The 12,761-nt window shown below is 56.6% G+C and overlaps 1 protein-coding gene across 1 annotated transcript in view; it reads right to left on the reverse strand.

Annotated features, from left to right (window-relative positions):
• Window positions 1-12,761, reverse strand: part of WNT7A (Wnt family member 7A) — a 67,772-nt gene that overhangs the window by 38,079 nt on the left and 16,932 nt on the right. Inside the window, exon 3 of the mRNA XM_004284322.2 lies at window positions 6,850-7,121. Within this exon, the coding sequence (XP_004284370.1) occupies window positions 6,850-7,121 (272 nt within the window). The remainder of the gene's footprint in view (window positions 1-6,849; window positions 7,122-12,761) is intronic.

Genomic DNA, 12,761 nt, shown 5'->3' on the forward strand with positions numbered 1-12,761 from the left:
AGGCGCGGAGAGCCCGGACCCCCGGCCCCGCAGCCCAGCTTCCAGAGCCAGGATGCAGCAGAAGCTGGCTCTGAGCTCAGTGCTCGGGGATGCATCTACAAGGACCCACCTCCCTGTCTGCTCTTCTGTGTCCCATAGCCCTCCTGCCCCAGTGCCCATTTCCTCAGGGCTGTGGCCGGCTCTGGGCTTTCCCACTAGACTCTTCCTGCTGGCCAATCCTGCCAGATGCCAGGGCTTTGGCAACTGCCTCGCGTTGGTGGCTGCCAGGAAGTGGCTCCAACCAAGACCTCTCTCCAGGCACCAGTGGCCCCTGGGCATCTCCATGTGATGCCCACAGGCTCTCCCACTCACATGCCCAAAAGCACCCTAATAATCATCTCCCCTCAAGTCCAAACTCCACACGCCCCAGTGCCTGACCCCAGTGAGGTAGAGTGCCCACCTATCCACCCCAAGTGCAACCCAAGGCGGGTCCTGCCTCTTCTGCTCCAAAACAGCTATCCCTCCTGCCTACCCGTGGTCCCTGCTGGGTTGGGGCACCAGCTGCCACCCTGGCAGGCAAGGCCCTGCACTTGACCCCAGCCACCTCTGCAGTCTCATCACCCATCATCCCCTCTCCCCAGATGCACGCAGTCCGCCCCCACCTGATCATGCCTTTTCAGGACTTCATGCTTTTATAGATGCCGTTACTTCTCCCTGAACTGCCCTCCCCCCCCACCTGCCTTGTCCACCTGGTGGACTCCTACTTATCCTTCAAAGCCCTACTAAAGGGTCCCTTCTTCTTGCCCCAAAAGTGTCCAGACTCCTCCGAGAAGAAACCGTACCCTCCTCTGAGCTCTTACGCACCTTCTGTGTTGCATTTCTCCTGCGGTGTTTAGCCCTGAATCATCATTTTTGCTCCTCTTAAATGCCTCTGTCACCAGACAGAGCACCTTGAGGGCAAGAAGCACGGTGAGTTCATATCCTCACTGCCCCAAAGGTGGGAAAGAAACGATTCAAAGCCACAAAGATTCCACCATCCAAAGATTTCAACCTGGGGCTTCCCTGGTGGCGCAGTGGTTAAGAATCCTCCCACCAATGCAGGGGACACAGGTTCAAGCCCTGGTCCAGGAAGATCCCACATGCCACGGAGCAACTAAGCCCGTGCACCACAACTACTGAGCCTGCACTCTAGAGCCCACGAGCCACAACTACTGAGCCCGCGTGCTGCAACTACTGAAGCCCACGCATCTAGAGCCTGTGCTCCACAACAAGAGAAGCCACCGCAATGAGAAGCCCACGCACCGCAACAAAGAGTAGCCCCCGCTTGCCGCAACTAGAGAAAGCCCGCATGCAGCAACAAAGACCCAATGCAGCCAAAAATAAATACAATTTTTTAAAAAAACAAAGATTTCAAACAGCAATTTAAAGTTTTCTTATTGGCTCCTTCGCACTACCACCAACTATGAGCTATACCTTCAACCATTAATAAGAAATACAATTCAAAGTTACTCCAGTGCAAATTTCTTGTGAATCATTTTTTGTTTGTTTTTTAAATTGCAAATTTAAAATTTAGATTAACTCAAGTTAATCTAAAAAAAAATGACTTCATTAAAATGTATCTATACTTAAAAAAAAACAAAAAGATTTCAACCCACCGCTTCTGACGCCTCTCTCCCTCCCAACCAAAGATCCTGATTCCAAGCCCCCCGTGTGAGGGTGTAAACCTAACATTCTACAGTCCCAACCTGAACCGTCTGTGATTTCAACGCCAAAATACTATGGCCCTAAAATTCCAATAGAGATAGACTCTGATTCAAAAATCACGTCCCCAAAGGACCTGTTGGCTTCCCCCATTCCTGTCTTCTACCGTGACCCCTCTGATTCAACCCTGCAGACCACACAATTGCACAAGACAGTGCGGGGGGGAGGCAGGGCACAGACACCCCAGCCCTGCGGCCACATCTGCAGGTGAAACCCTGGCTCTGCCTGGGCCGGACCCAAACCGGAGACCTGTGAGGGCAGCTGCCCCCCGCGGCGTTACTCCTCTTGATCTGCCAGCTGAGTCGGGGGCACCCTGCCACCCCAAGGGCCGCCGGGAGGACAAGCCCTGAATCTCCGCTCACTCAGCGGGCCACCACCTCGGCTCTGGGACACACACCCCTTCCCCACCTCCCCCTCCCCCTTTTCTCTCGCACCAGCTGCCAACAAGCCCCAGAGCCTGTGGTCAGGTTGAGTCTTGTCTTCTCACAGCAGGAGGAGGGAGCCGGTGATAAACACATCTGTGATCCTTCCCGAGACGCTCAGCCAGGGGCGGCTGCGGGCTGGCTCCTCTCCTGCTGGTTCCAGCTCCACTGTGCATGGGGCCCACGGAAGCCTGTTGTGGGCAGAGTTTCTGGAATGGGGTCCCGTGACTTTGAATAAATGGCAGGCTGCAGGATCCTGGGGGTCTCCAGCGTGTGCCCTCGCCTGGCCCTGACTAGCACCTGGGATCCAGAACAGACCAAGGATCATAGTGCCATTTGACAGATGAGGAAACTGAGGCCCCCAGAAGGGACGGAACCCAGAGATGATACACACTGAGCCTTACCTTCCCCAGGCTAGGCGGCTGCCCTGCTCCTGGCCGCTCGGATCTGTGTCTGGGCCCTTGGGGTGCCCCACGTCTGGGAGCGAGGGGTTAGGCTGGGAGACCACCTTCCTGCCGTGCCCTGGCCAAGGGGTGTGGCCACTGCCCTGCATAGCTGAGGGCCAGTCGGGATCCTTTCTGGGCCTCTGTTTGCACCCCCAAACCACAAAGGGGCTGGACTGGTGGTTAATCAGGCCTTTCCTGTGTCCACTGGGGAGTCCCAAATTCTACCTCTTGGCTCTGGAAAACATATAGTGCCTGGCTGAACTGCCCTTCCAGGAGGTGACCCTCAAGCGTCCTCCTGAACCAGAGTGGAGCTAGGCAGCAGGGGATGGTGGGAGTGCAGGGGGCACCCTGAGCTGGGAAAACCATTCCTGCTCAGAAGTGTCAAGTGAGGCCCAACCTGCGCACCCCACCAAGGACGCCCACACCCCGTTTCTGACACCGCCCAAGGCCTCGCTCTGCTGCCCTGGAGTCAGTCTCTGAGACTTCTGACCCGCTGCTCCAGAACCATCAGTGGCTCCCCAGTGACCGTAGGGGACTCAACCATTCACTCCGTACGTACATAGAGCGCCTCTATACACCAGGCCCTGGGGTGCAGCTGTGAATGTGATGCATGAGGTCTCTGTCCTTAACAAGCTTATGATCTGGGGAGGGGAGAAGGCCTCGGAACAAGGCACTGCCCGGGGAAAGGCTAGGAAGGGGTTGAGAAGGAAGCCTCTCTGAAGAGGGGATATCGGAGCTGGAACTCAAGCCGTAAGGACAGGGCAGCCCTGAGGGGAAAACTCACGGCTCTCACTCCCTGGCCTGGAAGGTGACCTTGCAGCCCTCTGGCTGCAGCCACCCCTTCAGGGACTCACAGACCAGCCAGTCTGGGCCCCTGGACTGGCCCCAAGCCCCTCCTCTGGGCCTTTGGCCACTACCTGGGTTGCCTCTACCTCTCTTCTCTGCCAAGCCAAACCTCACTCGTTTTCTGGGGTCCACCTACTCCAAAAAGGCCCCTGAGGTTGACCTTACAACATATGATGGTCCCATCATCTGCATCACCCCAGAGCTGCCCTGAACAGCAAGCACAGCCTCAAGCCTGCTGGCGCTGGTGGCTCAGGAAACCCTCTCCCATGTGGAGAGAAGGGAACCCTCCTACTGTTGGTGGGAATGTAAATCGGTACAGCCACTATGGAGAACAGTATGGAAGGTCCTTAAAAAAAAAAAAAAAAAAAAAAAAAGAACTACCAGGGCTTCCTTGGTGGTGCAGCTGTTGAGGATCCGCCTGCCAATGCAGGGGACACGGGTTCAAGCCCTGGTCCAGGAAGAGCCCACATGCCGCGGAGCAACGAAGCCCATGCACCACAACTACTGTGCCTGTGCTCTAGAGCCCATGAGACACAACTACTGAGCCTGCGCTCTAGAGCCCACCAGCCACAGCTACTGAGCCTGAGGGCCACAGCTACTGAAGCCCAGATAGCTAGAGCCCATGTTCCACAACAAGAGAAGCCACCACAGTGAGAAGCCCGTGCACTGCAACAAAGAGTAGCCCCTGGTCACCGCAACTAGAGGAAGCCCGCGCGCAGCAACGAAGACCCAACACAGCCAAAAATAAAATAAAATAAAATAAATAAATAGAACTACCATATGACCCAGCAAGGCCACTCTTGGGCATATACCCGGAGAAAACCATAATTCAAAAAGACACATGCACCCCAATGTTCACTGCAGCACTATTTACAATAGCCAGGACATGGAAGCAACCTAAATGTCCATCAAGAGATGAATGGATAAAGAAGATGCGGTACATATATACAATGGAATATTACTCAGCCATAAAAAGGAATGAAATTGGGTCATCTGCAGAGACGTGGATGGACCTAGAGACTGTCATACAGAGTGAAGTAAGTCAGAAAGAGAAAAACAAATATCATATAATATCGCTTATACGCGGAATCTAGAAAAATGGTACAGATGAACTTATTCACAAAGCGGAAATAGACACACAGATGTAGAGAACAAATGCATGGACACCAAGGGGGGAAGGGGGGTGGGATGAACTGGGAGATTAGGATTCACATATATACACTACTATGTATAAAACAGATAACTAATGAGAACCTGCTGTACAGCACAGGGAACTCTACTCAGTGCTCTGAGGTGACCTAAATGGGAAGGAAATCCGAAAAAGAAACCCTCTTCCGCCTGATGTGCATGGAACCTTCCTTCCCCCAGCTGAGCGCTCTCTCCCTTCATTCTCACTGTGGCTGGACCAGGTAGCCACACAGGAGGAAACAGGGGGAGAGGGAAGCCACTTGTCCCTCTCCTGTCCACTCCCAGGGATGAGAGCTTCAAGGCCAGGAGGGACCCCATGACCTATGACCTCAGCCCTAGGAAGTGATCTGACTGTAGAAATCGGGAGGGATGAAGAGCTGAGAACCCTGGAGGAATGTGCCACCCTGAGCAGGAGCTTCCAGCACAGGGCAGGGCCGGCAGGGCCTTGCAATCTACCCCGGCCATCATCCTAGGACAGACCAGGTGAGCAGCCTGCTGCGTGACTCACCGTGGCCGCCTGGGAGGCTATGACACACCAGATGTGGCCGGAGACTGCAGAGGAGGGCGGGAGGGAGGGAATCCCAAGGCAGGAGGAAGGGCTGCTGGTGCCTCCCATTCGTCTGTACACGGGTGGGCAAGCCACCCCCCAACACCACTTACCAGACAGCTCCCTCCCTCGGTCTGGGGTCACACCCACCCCGTGCTGAGGACCAGCTGTGTGCTAGCCCTGGGGAAGGGCTCTCCTGCCTTCTCCCCGTGAGGACACTCCTGCCATCTCTGCTTCCTTCCCGGGAAGAAGCGAACGACAGAGCTCGGATCTGAACCCAGGCAGCCCACCGCCAGCCCGCACTGTGCAAAGGACACCAACCCGAGAACCAGACGCCAGGCTTCACACCCTGCCTTTGCTCCCGATTAGCACGTGACAATCCCCCTGTGCCTCCATCTCTTCACCTGCAAAATGGGACAATGAGGCCACCGTTCACAGGGACGCTGTGAGAAGCACAGGGAACTCAGCTTGTCCTGTTTCATGCACAGGACTGAGCGAGAGGACTGCTGGCCCACGGACATGTTCTAGCCAAACCAGGTCAGCTGGCACCCAAATGGGCAGCTCGAGGCCCACCCTTAGCCAGCATGTGTGTGTTTGAGCTCCTATAGCAATCCTCTTTCTTTTTTCCTTTTTCTACATTTTTTAAGAGTCACTGGTGAGGACCAATTTTAAATGCCAACGCGTAAAAAAAGAAGTGCTTGTGCATGAAAATCTGGGTCTAAAACCAGAGGATGAGACCACCCTGGGCCGGCATTCCCGCACAGCCTCCACGGGCTGGAGCCAAGCTGGGGGCCCCACGGACGGGGCCTGTGTTCCTTGGTCTCTACAGCCCTGGGCACGGTTTCCCCCATTCTCTTCACCGCTGCTCCTGCCTGGCCCCCCCAGTGGTGCCCACACACACCCTGTCACTGCAGTGGTCCGTCCTCCACCCCGGCGGCATGGAGCCCTCCCTCCCTGTCTGGCCTGGCCCATCAGAGCCCCTCCTTGCCCAGTACCTCCGGGGCCTGCGGGTCCTCACACAGGCAGGACCCACCCTCCTATGACAGCCCCACCCCATAGGCCCTCACTGCACTCTGCCGGCAAACCTGTCTGCTCCCTTGCCTCACGGGATAGGGTGTCCATCCCCTTTGTAAGCCAGCCACCTCCATTAGAAACATCCTGGGACAGCCTGGACTCTCTTCTAAGCTGAGCCCAGAATCTAGGAGGATCTGAGGAGGCGGTGAAGAGGGAATGGTCACCTCCATTATTTTGAGCTCCAGATCTTGGTTAAGGTGACCAAGGATACGTCACCAACCCTGGCATCCGCCCTACAGCAATGACTCCTACTGCACTCACCTCAACTCCTCCCCACAATCAGAGTTTTGTACAGCTGATTTTGTGGGCCTGAGGATGACAGTTCACATCCATCCCTCTTTCCATCTTGCTGAGTTACATCCAATGTTTAAACAGAGATTCGATTATTCAACCTTGTCGGTAACTGACAAGTGTCATGCCACACAGAAATCCTGACCAGCAGCAAATCGACAACAGATGCAAGCAGAATGAGGCTACGGGCAGAGCCCTGTGGCCCATCGCCAGACACCCAACACCAGTTGTTATGAATAAGACATTTTGCAGCATCTCTGCAAGAGCCGCCCGGCTCCCCTCCCTAGCTGCCTACCTTTCGGCCTGCCTCGTTATTGTGTAAGTTCATGAGAGTCCGGGCATTCTGCTTGATCTCCCGGGCATCCACAAAGACCTTGGCGAAGCCGATGCCGTAGCGGATGTCGGCAGAGCAGCCACCCCACTTCCAGCCCTCGTCCCGGTGGTACTGGCCTTGCTTCTCCTTGTCGCAGCCGCAGTCGCTCAGGTTGCCCTGGGTGCAGGCAGCAGTGATGGCGTGGGCCACGCCGGCTGCGATGATGGCATAGGTGAAGGCGGCCTCCCGGCTCCCTGCGGGGACAAGAGTGGAAAGGCTGGGCTCAGGTCCAGGGCGTCCTGGGATGGGAAGGGAGGCTGAGCTCACTGTCGGGGCACCACAGAGACTGACTGAGCGCCCGTTCCTCACTCCGAGAAAGCTCCGTCCCAGGCACCCCCATCACGCACATCCCCGTTGAAGCCCCAGTCACTGAACGCCCTTGGGGAGTCGACGGGGCAGCGGAGGAGAGAGGCTGGAGACCAGAAGAGGGACTCCTCTGTGGATGACCACCCACTCCCCCCAGGCTGATGTGGCCATGCCCGCTGCACACACGCACAGCACTCGTGGCACCTGGTGACAAACTGTAACGCAGCACTCTGACCACCACAGTGCACCCAGGCTCTGGAGCCAGAGGCCTAGGCTGAAACCCCAGAACATCGGTCTGTAGCTCTGTCACCCTCAGCCGCCACCACCCCCTCCCTGTGTCTCAGTCTCGTCGCTGGAAAGTGGGGACACAGCAATAGTCCCTTTCTCACGGGGATGATAAGAGAGTAGAGTTTGTCCATGTGAAGCTCTCAGCGCCCTGCCTGGCTCGTGGCACCTGCCTGACACAGCAGCTCCTGTGCTCGTGGCCTTGCTATCGCTGCTGTGTCACCTGCTGTTTCGAGGTCTGGACCCCCGTGGCCCCCTCACTCGACTGTGAGCATCTCCAGAGAAGGCTGGGACCTGCATCCTCGGGACTCCGACTGACACAGGGGACAAGGGCTGCGGGAGGGGAGAGGGACTGCTCGCGGGCAGGCAGGAGGGACAGGACAGCAAAGGGTCAGTGGGGGCCTGGGGAGCTGCTGAGGTGTCACTTCCCTGCAGGGCTTCCCAGCTACGTGGAGGTGGAGATGGCCCTGCTGGGGGGCTGGGAGCCACATGTTAAGAATTTACAAGGGCCCTGCAGGGCGGTGCTGAGCTGTTGAGTGGGGTGGAAGGGTCCTGAGTAGCTGGGGTGCAAGAGTGGGGGGCGGTCACTTAGGCCTGGTGCAGATACGCCCTGCCACCCAACCTCCCGGCCTCCCTGGGTCCCAGAGCGGCACCTCCTGCCGGGATGGAGATGAACCCAGACCCCGTGCCTAGTGTGGGCGCTCAGTGCGTTCGCTCTCGGAGCCAGGGTGGGTGGGGGTCAGGGAAGCACCCTAGAGGAAGAGGCCCCAGGGATGGAGAAGTCTCTCAGGACACCGTCACCCCGACTCAGGTGGACCTTCTCACCCGTCCCTCCTTCACTTCGCAGCCCCTCACCCAGGCTGCTAGGATGCCAGCAACCTGCACGCCGACCCCCGGCCACCGCATCCGCACCCTGCAGACACGTAGGCCTGTCCACCTGCTGGACCGACGGCTTCACTGTGCCGACGCCTGGCCCTGACATTCCACGGCGGCCCTGTTAATACAGGGGTGCTGGAGCCCATACGCCCAGATTCAATCCCAGCTCTGCCACTGACTGACCGTGACTTGGACCAGTTCCTCCTCCGCCTGAGCCTCCGTCTCCAGGCACCAGCTCACGCTACTGAGAATCAAACCCACGAGAAAAGGATACACTGGAGGAACCAGGCGACAGCGAGATTAGACCCTCACAGACATCAGAGAAAGAATCATCAGGTGCAGAGTATACAGAGAATAAGATGGGGGAGGAAATCTCTGTTCCACCACTTTCTAGCTGTGTGACCTTGGGTGAGTCACCTAACTGCTCTGTGCTCCAGTTCCTCCTCTACAAAATAGGATGACGACCGCTCACTTTAATTAGGGAGGTCGAGAGAACTAGAAAGAATTAACAAAGGTAAAGCATTTAGCAAAGGGCCTGGCATGAGACAGTGGCCCCAAATATTAGATTTATTACGATTTCTATTGACGATGGTAGTAATGGTCCCTTGTAAGAAGGCTGTGAGGTATGGAGTAGGAGTTTTCATTTGTTGAAGAAACTGAGGCCAAGAGAAAAGTCTGGTTCACCCAGGCCACCCAACTGGTGGGCAGCAGCGCTGAGCTGCAGTCGTGGCCTCTGGACACCCTGTTCAGACCAAGAACTTTCTCCAGGGAGCAAATGACTGCAAAGCACAGCGGCCCCACTGGCAGCCTCCGGCAGCTAAAGGGAAACTGTATCCCCTTTATCAGACTCAGAACAGAGCAGCAAATTGAGGAAGGGTCGGAGCCTGGCCCACCACCTGAGACTTGCCCTTCCCCCAGGCTCTTCCCTGGGGGTGGGGGTGGGGACAAGTGTGTGAGGTTCTACCACGCAGCAGGCGGAGGTCCCAGGTATCTCTGAGCCCTCTGAGCAGCGCATGCAATGCAGATGGCTTCTGCTCCTACCCAGGATCCCCCAGCACATCCCAAGGTGAGTGGGAGAAGGGCGGCTGCACCCGGCACACACACAACTCCCTTGAGTTCAAGGTGCACTCCTAGACCAGAGTGAAGTCCATCCTGGGCCATGGCCTTCCCTTCCCACCAAGCTGGCCCTCACCTCCGCAGCACCCACGGCCCCCGAGAAACAGAGGGACCGTTATTCTTAGCTTCTGAGCTCCCCGGGACCCAGGTACTGGCTGTTGCAGTCCAACGCTTCCAGATGCTAAAGGGTCACTGCTGACCCCTGCCATTGACCTTGACCTGGGCCTTGCCCACCAGTGTTAGACTAGGACTGCCCAGTCCCCATACTTCCCCCTCCTCACTGACCACCAGGAAAGCTGCCCTGGGCAGTGGGCTGGCCGTGTAACTAATGTCAGGCCTGTCAACCTGTCTAAGCCTCTGTTGCTTCCTCCATGAAATGGGCTTAGCAGCATCACGGGCTGGTGAGTGGACAGCGCCCGGCATGGGGTACGTGTTCCGTAAACACTGGCCGCTGCTGCTGTGATCACGATTACCACCAAGTCCGTTTTGCCTCGTTGAGCTCCATGATGCACTGAAGGACACGATAGCCTCACACAGAGGCCAGTGTGTGGGGCTGACCTAGACTCCGGCTGCCCAGCCAGACTTGGGGGGCCCCAAGGGAGCAGGGCCCGTGTCTGTCTGTCTCCCGTTGTTTACAGTCCCCACGACAGTGTGTGACAGATAAAGGAATGAGCAGACCTCACTGCCAACCCCACCCCGCCAGAAGCTGGGTGACCCTGGGCAAGTCACTGGGCCTCTCTGATCCTCCATTTCCGTATCTGTGAATCTCACCCAGCTGGCACCCAGCGGGTGGGGGTCCCAGGTATCTGTGAGCCCTGGGACCAGTGCATGAATAAACGATAGTGAGTATTATAATAATTACAATGGATGGAATTACAGGCCCCCTGAGAGGTACAGAGAGAAACTCCCCCGCTTCAGTTTTCTCCACGGCCCTCCTGCCATTTTAGACTTATTTGTTTGTCGTCTGTTTCTCACACCACAGCCACCACTCCTGCTGCCCCTACAGCATAATGCCCTTGAAGGCAGCGCTTTGTCATGTGCCCTTCGTGTCCCCAGGGCCTGACATGTAGGAGGTGCTCAGTACATATCTGTTAGATGAATAGATGGATAGATAAATGAATGAATGAATGAACGCTCCAAGCAGTGGCCAAAAACCAGGTGAGCTTCATTTAATGCTTATTACTGGCCAGGCTCCGCGCTAGGCGCTTTGGGAAAGTGTTCTGGTCACCTGTTTATAGGGAAACCAGCTGACTGAGGTTCAGAGAGGCTCTGACCAGGCAGGTGCAGAGCAGCGATGGGCTCCACCCGTTCAGCATGACCTCCCCCAGGGCGTCAGGACAGAGTCTGCCCAAGGCCTGGGGTTTCGGGGCTTTTCAGTGCGGGCAGAGGGTAGAAGGAAAGTAAGCTTTGTTAAGCACCTGCCAGACCCACCCTTGGGGGTGTTGCCCAACAGCCCCGTTCAGTGGCCACCATTCTCCACAGTGTTACCGATGAGGAAACCGGGGCTCTGAGGAGTAAACTGATTCACTGAGGCCGCCAACCCAGAAACCAGCCAGAACTGGGATTCCAGGCCCAAGCTGGCAGTGTCCTCCCTCAGCCCCTGCTCCAACCACCCTTCCAGCTCCTCGCTGCGTGGCAAAGCCCACGGTTGAGAGAGATTCCTTTGCCTTAAGGCAGCAACCCTGATCAAAATGCCTTTATTTCTGCCATTCAACTGTTACCAGTTAAAACATCAATAAATTTATAGGACGCATTCAAATAGGATGGCCTCCTGAGAACAGGGTTTGATGGCAGAAAGAAGGTAGACGAGCATCCCAGAATCTCACCATCGCAGATTCCTCGCGCGAGAGGCCATCTTAACCTCCATCCGTCCATGCCTCCTTCGCCCATCTCAGGTAAGCAGCAGTTCCTTACTGTATCTGTGGGCAACTGAGGCTCGAGGAGGTGACTTACAGAGGCAGAGCCAGGATGCAAACCTAGGGGTCACAGGCCTCCAACCACTGCGGAGGACACCCCCGACCCTGACCACGCTCGGAGCTCCCGGGACAACCCCACCCTCAGCCTGGGGAAGCCCCTCCAGTTGGGCAATTTCCCGAAGCTGTCTATTTGTCTCTTACTGGCTGTCTGCACGGGCAGTTCTAAGGTGTGTCTTATTGCTGCAGAAACAGAATGAGGTGATGGTCCCAATGGCACACGGTTCATAAGAAGAACAGCAAAGTCATAAAATGCTTACTATTTGCCAGTCTGTTTCCTAAGCACTCAATACAGATCAATTCGCTTCACTCTGGCGACACTATGAGGTGCGGAGCATTTTTATCTCCATTTTACAGATGTGGAAACTGAGGCCCACAGAGGCGTGTACTCTGACCAGGATTCAACCCTGGTCAGCCTGGTTCCAGAGTCTGACCCTGTCTCCTGCCTTAAGGTTACGACACCCACCCCAGTCCTACTGACTCCTGGCCCAGGCTCTTGCCCGACTCTTCCACATGGGGCCAGTAAGCAGAGGACACTGGGCTTGGCTTACTGCCCATCACTGACCATTGCCCCTCCAAGAACAGACCTAGCCCCCTCCTGCCTTGACCACCTATCTCTCCCTCCTGTGCACGAGCAGAGGAAGAACCTCCATCACACCTTGCCTCTCCTCGGCCCCCCTGACCGAGCCACGTGCCCTGTTCCTTCACTCAACAGATATTGCTTGAGCACCTACTATGTGCCAGGCACTGTGCTGGGGGCTGGGGAAACTGAGAGGAGGGATTCAAACATGGCCTTGGCTTCTGAGGGGGCAGAAAGCAAGACACATCACTCACTCAGCGGCAGCTGAGGACTCTGCAGACGCAGGACAGGGAGGTGACGGGAGCAGGGACCACCTGGGGTGGGGACTTTTGAGCCGGGAGGAGCCAGCCATGAGGCTGTCTGAGGGGAGAGGGGGCTCCCGACTGATGGGCAGACCCTGCGGTGGCCCTGACCCGGCCTGGGCAGTGGCGGGAGCAGGTAAGCCCACGGGGGTGGGAGGAAGTGAGGCTGTTGGGGCAGAGGCAGGTCCTGCAAGCCCTACCATCCTGCCCCAGCACAGGGCCCTCTGTGCCCAGAACCAGAGAAAAGTCTCCCAGAGCCACAGACATAAGGCCCATGGGTTCATCCTGGAACAAGAGAGGTTCACAGAGGCCGGGAAACGTGCCCAGGCTCATCAATGACTCAGCAGCGAGACCTGGGGGATTAGGACCAGGGTCTCCTGGCTCCCAGCGTGGAGT

Source organism: Orcinus orca, chromosome 10 (genome assembly GCF_937001465.1).
Source record: "Orcinus orca chromosome 10, mOrcOrc1.1, whole genome shotgun sequence".
Classification (NCBI taxonomy): Eukaryota; Metazoa; Chordata; class Mammalia; order Artiodactyla; family Delphinidae; genus Orcinus; species Orcinus orca.